The 3,506-nt window shown below is 46.1% G+C and overlaps 1 protein-coding gene across 1 annotated transcript; it reads left to right on the forward strand.

The window, feature by feature from the left end:
* Nucleotides 1–1,601: 1,601 nt before the first annotated feature.
* LOC121603213 lies at nucleotides 1,602–2,699 on the forward strand (the record flags this gene model as incomplete). The annotated part of the gene is made up of 3 exons (XM_041931913.1): nucleotides 1,602–1,850; nucleotides 1,936–2,069; nucleotides 2,142–2,699. Coding segments are annotated over 3 exons (688 nt in total), but the record flags the coding sequence as incomplete, so codon positions are not given.
* Between the last annotated feature and the right edge of the window lie 807 nt (nucleotides 2,700–3,506).

Consider the following 3,506-nt stretch of genomic DNA (forward strand, 5'->3'; position numbering starts at 1 on the left):
TTGTTCTTCAAACATTGGGGCCGCGATCAGATGGAGAACGCAAAGAGCTGATCGCAAATGGAAGATAGAGGGCCGTTCTTTCTTTCGAAAGCATGCCGTTTCGTACGTTTGCTAGCATTTTTTGAAACAAGGCGAAAAGCACAGCGATCTTACTGTAGGAGCGGGAAGCTAAACTTAGATAATCACATTGAAAGTCCAATAATTAAATCGAAAGCTCTTCCTGCGCTTAATGATCTTATACTGTAACCGGTTACAAACATTCTAACTCAAACGATCACTTTCATTCTACGCCGATCCTCTGCTCAAACTTGCTAATTGCCAACCGGATAAAAGCAACATTCCGACGGCAAAAAAAAAGCAAAGGGACTAACCATGTTTTTGGCTACCTTTTTTTTGCGTACCTTCCATAAGCCCCAAACCATTCAAGCGCCAAGTGATAATAGTCTAAGAAAGGGACAGACCGCAAAGGGGTTTGATATGCCGTCCCTAGGTAATCCCTGCGCGAGCGCCACATAAAAATCCCTCATTTCGGGGGGAGGGACAGAACTGCTCGTGTGTGATTCACGCAAATTATGATGTGCTTCACAAGCCTCTGTTTTGGGTGGAAGGGGGGGGGGAGGTGAAGCGTTAGAATTAAGTAAGCCTACCGCGAGCTCCAATTGTTTGAGCGCGCCCGTTGTCTCGATGTGTCTGCGTGTCTATAAAATGATGCGAACGCGAGAACGATGCGCAACACTCGGTCGGAGTGCGCGTGACGGATAGGTTCTGCGGCAAGCGAACGTGCGGCAAACGGTTTCACAGCGCGGGTGCTTATACGCTTTTCGGGTTGCCACTTTTCGGCGTGATACGGACGTGTGTGATAGAGGTAGAAGTTGCTGCTGCTGCTTTTTTATTGTTTTGTCGCAGATCGAGATTCGCCTTACGATGCAGCAACCAGCGTGGAGCAGTAATCGTGCCGCCCAGTCGGTAGCGCTAGCCGCCGTGCTTGTCCTGCTGGCGGTGCATTACAGTGGTGCCGTGTTTCGTACGTATCCTTTCCTGATAATTGTACCGACGCCAAACGACTAGCGGAAGCGAATGAAAAGAAAATTGGGTGCAAAACCATTGCTCAACCGTTAGTGTTACATAATCGTCACTTTGTTCAGGCTGAGCGGTATCCCCTTTCGTCTGTACGTGTGCCCTTCGCGCTTGATTAGAAGCGATACGGAACAATCGGAACAAATTGGAGTAAATCGTGCTTGTGGTTGGCTATTGTGTTGCGTGGTTGAGGCACGTTCTCAAGCCGTTCGGGGAATAATTAAGCACGGATGTGGTGGAGAAAAAACAAGTGCACTGAAAGGGTTTTTAAGTGAACTTCAAGTACCTTCCAAAACAAGTAGCACAGCAGTCTGATAATAGGAAGCGAAATGCGAAATACAGTCTTCCTATGAGAAGTGTTTGCAATCGGAACTTAACTCCGAATTCGCTTCGGCTAGTCGATCGATGTGAAGTTATAAATATTCAACAGGCACATCCAACACTTAAACACCTTAACGGAAGCGAACCGTTTGAAGCAGATTAATCAACCGCTACTCTCTTCAACCCCTTTGTATTTTGTTTAGCTACCGTTTGCGTGCCTGTCCCCGCAACTCGACCGACCTGAACCAGTGCATCATCGAGGTGGTGAACGAGCTGCGACCGCGGCTAGCGACGGGCGACTTTGGCGAAAACTTCACCATCACCTCGCTCGAGCCGATCAAGATCGACCGGCTGACGATCGAGCGGGGCGAAAACTTTAAGGCAAACTTTACCAACTTCCGGATCAGCGGTGCGACGCACGAGAAGACGGGCTTCATCGTGAAGAAGCTAAAGTAGGCGTTGGCGTTGCGAACGGGTTCGTCGCTTGCTAGATCGGGCTAATTGTTTTTTGTTTGCTTTTTCTTTTTTTTGTTTTAGAACCGATATTGACAATCGACAGATTAATGCCACCATCCTGCTGCCGAAGCTGCAGGTCAACTCGAAGTACTCGCTCAAGATGAGCATTCTGGTGCTGCAGATCAATGGCGATGGTGATCTGCAGGTGAATCTGAGTGAGTAACGCGGCTGAAGGAGTTTAGTGTTCAATCGTACTGACCCATACCCTCTCCCCCGAACGACACCAGCCGACACCAAGGTAAGCCTGAAGCTGACGTTCTACACGGAAACGGTCGACGGGGAGGAGTACTTCCGCTTCAATCCGATCAATCTGCGCGTTAAGTTTGGCAAGGCACGGTTCTATCTGAAGAATCTGTTCAACGGCGATCCGACGCTGGAGATGATCGGCAACCAGGCGATCAACGAAAATCCGGACGTGCTGCTGGATGAGGTGAAGGGCGGCATTGAGGAGAATTTGGCCAAACTGTTCACCAAGATTGCGAGCGAGGTGGTCAAGGATGCACTGTTCGAGGAGGTGTTCCCGTGGAGCTAAGGAGGCCCCTCCTTAGCGGCAAGTGTGATAAAGGAAGAGGTGGAGAGAGGTGGTAATAGGCGCAAAAGAAAGGGGGGTCAGATATATTGAGAAACAAAAACAAACACGTGAGCACTAAGCTGTGTATGTTGTGATGTGTGTTTTTCTGTTGGTTCCTTGTTGCCTTGCAATCTTGTGCGGCGTTAGAGGCGAAGCGTTTGATTTTGAGGAGAAGCAAACGATGCAATAAATATGGAGAATCCTTTGTTTTGTAGCGGGATGAGTACGATGGATTTTGCTTTTGAGAACACAATTCTTCTTCTTCTTGGCTCAACACCGTTGTCGATGCCTGTACCAACTGTGGGCTTGGCTTTCAGTGACTAGACAAGAACACAATGTCAAACTAAAAACACGATCCATGAATTTGTATTAGCAAATTGATGTTTCCAAAATGTTTCCTTTTGTGCTTGATTTTATCAATCTCATCTTGCGTGTGTGTTCTAGTATATTTTCATTCTTTAATACGTTATTAGTAAGTTGACGGTGAGATGGCCCGTTGGTCGATTCGATAGATGCGTTCGCTCCCACAAGACCGGATCGAATCGATTTCCAACTCAATCATGTACCCATAGCAAGCAATTGACTTATTTAACTGTCTGCGTGATGCTATTGTAATATGTCTCGGAAGCTTGTAATAAACCAGTATTCCTGCGTGTAGATCGTTTCCCCAAAAATAGGAAAAAGAAGAAGATAATTGTATGCTCCTAAAAAGGTCAACCTTAAAAACTTTAGTTATTAATTCACGTCTAAATTGTGACGTCATTATACCAACTCTTTTGATTGTCTCCAAAAATCGGTTCAAAAGAAGCAAACTAATTTCTCTCTATGACAAAGAATCGACAGAGGTATCTCATCGTTTCATTGCTAAATTGGAAACGTATGCATTCAAGAACAATGCACTCTCTCTGCCCCTAAATGTATGCAACACACGGTTGAACCTTGTAATGGTTTGTGTCTTGGCTAAGTTACTATGGGATTGGCCAAAGGTTTAGGTTTTAAAATGCAATATTTACACTTTTAA

This window comes from Anopheles merus, unplaced genomic scaffold, assembly GCF_017562075.2.
Source record: "Anopheles merus strain MAF unplaced genomic scaffold, AmerM5.1 LNR4000927, whole genome shotgun sequence".
NCBI classification, from domain to species: Eukaryota; Metazoa; Arthropoda; class Insecta; order Diptera; family Culicidae; genus Anopheles; species Anopheles merus.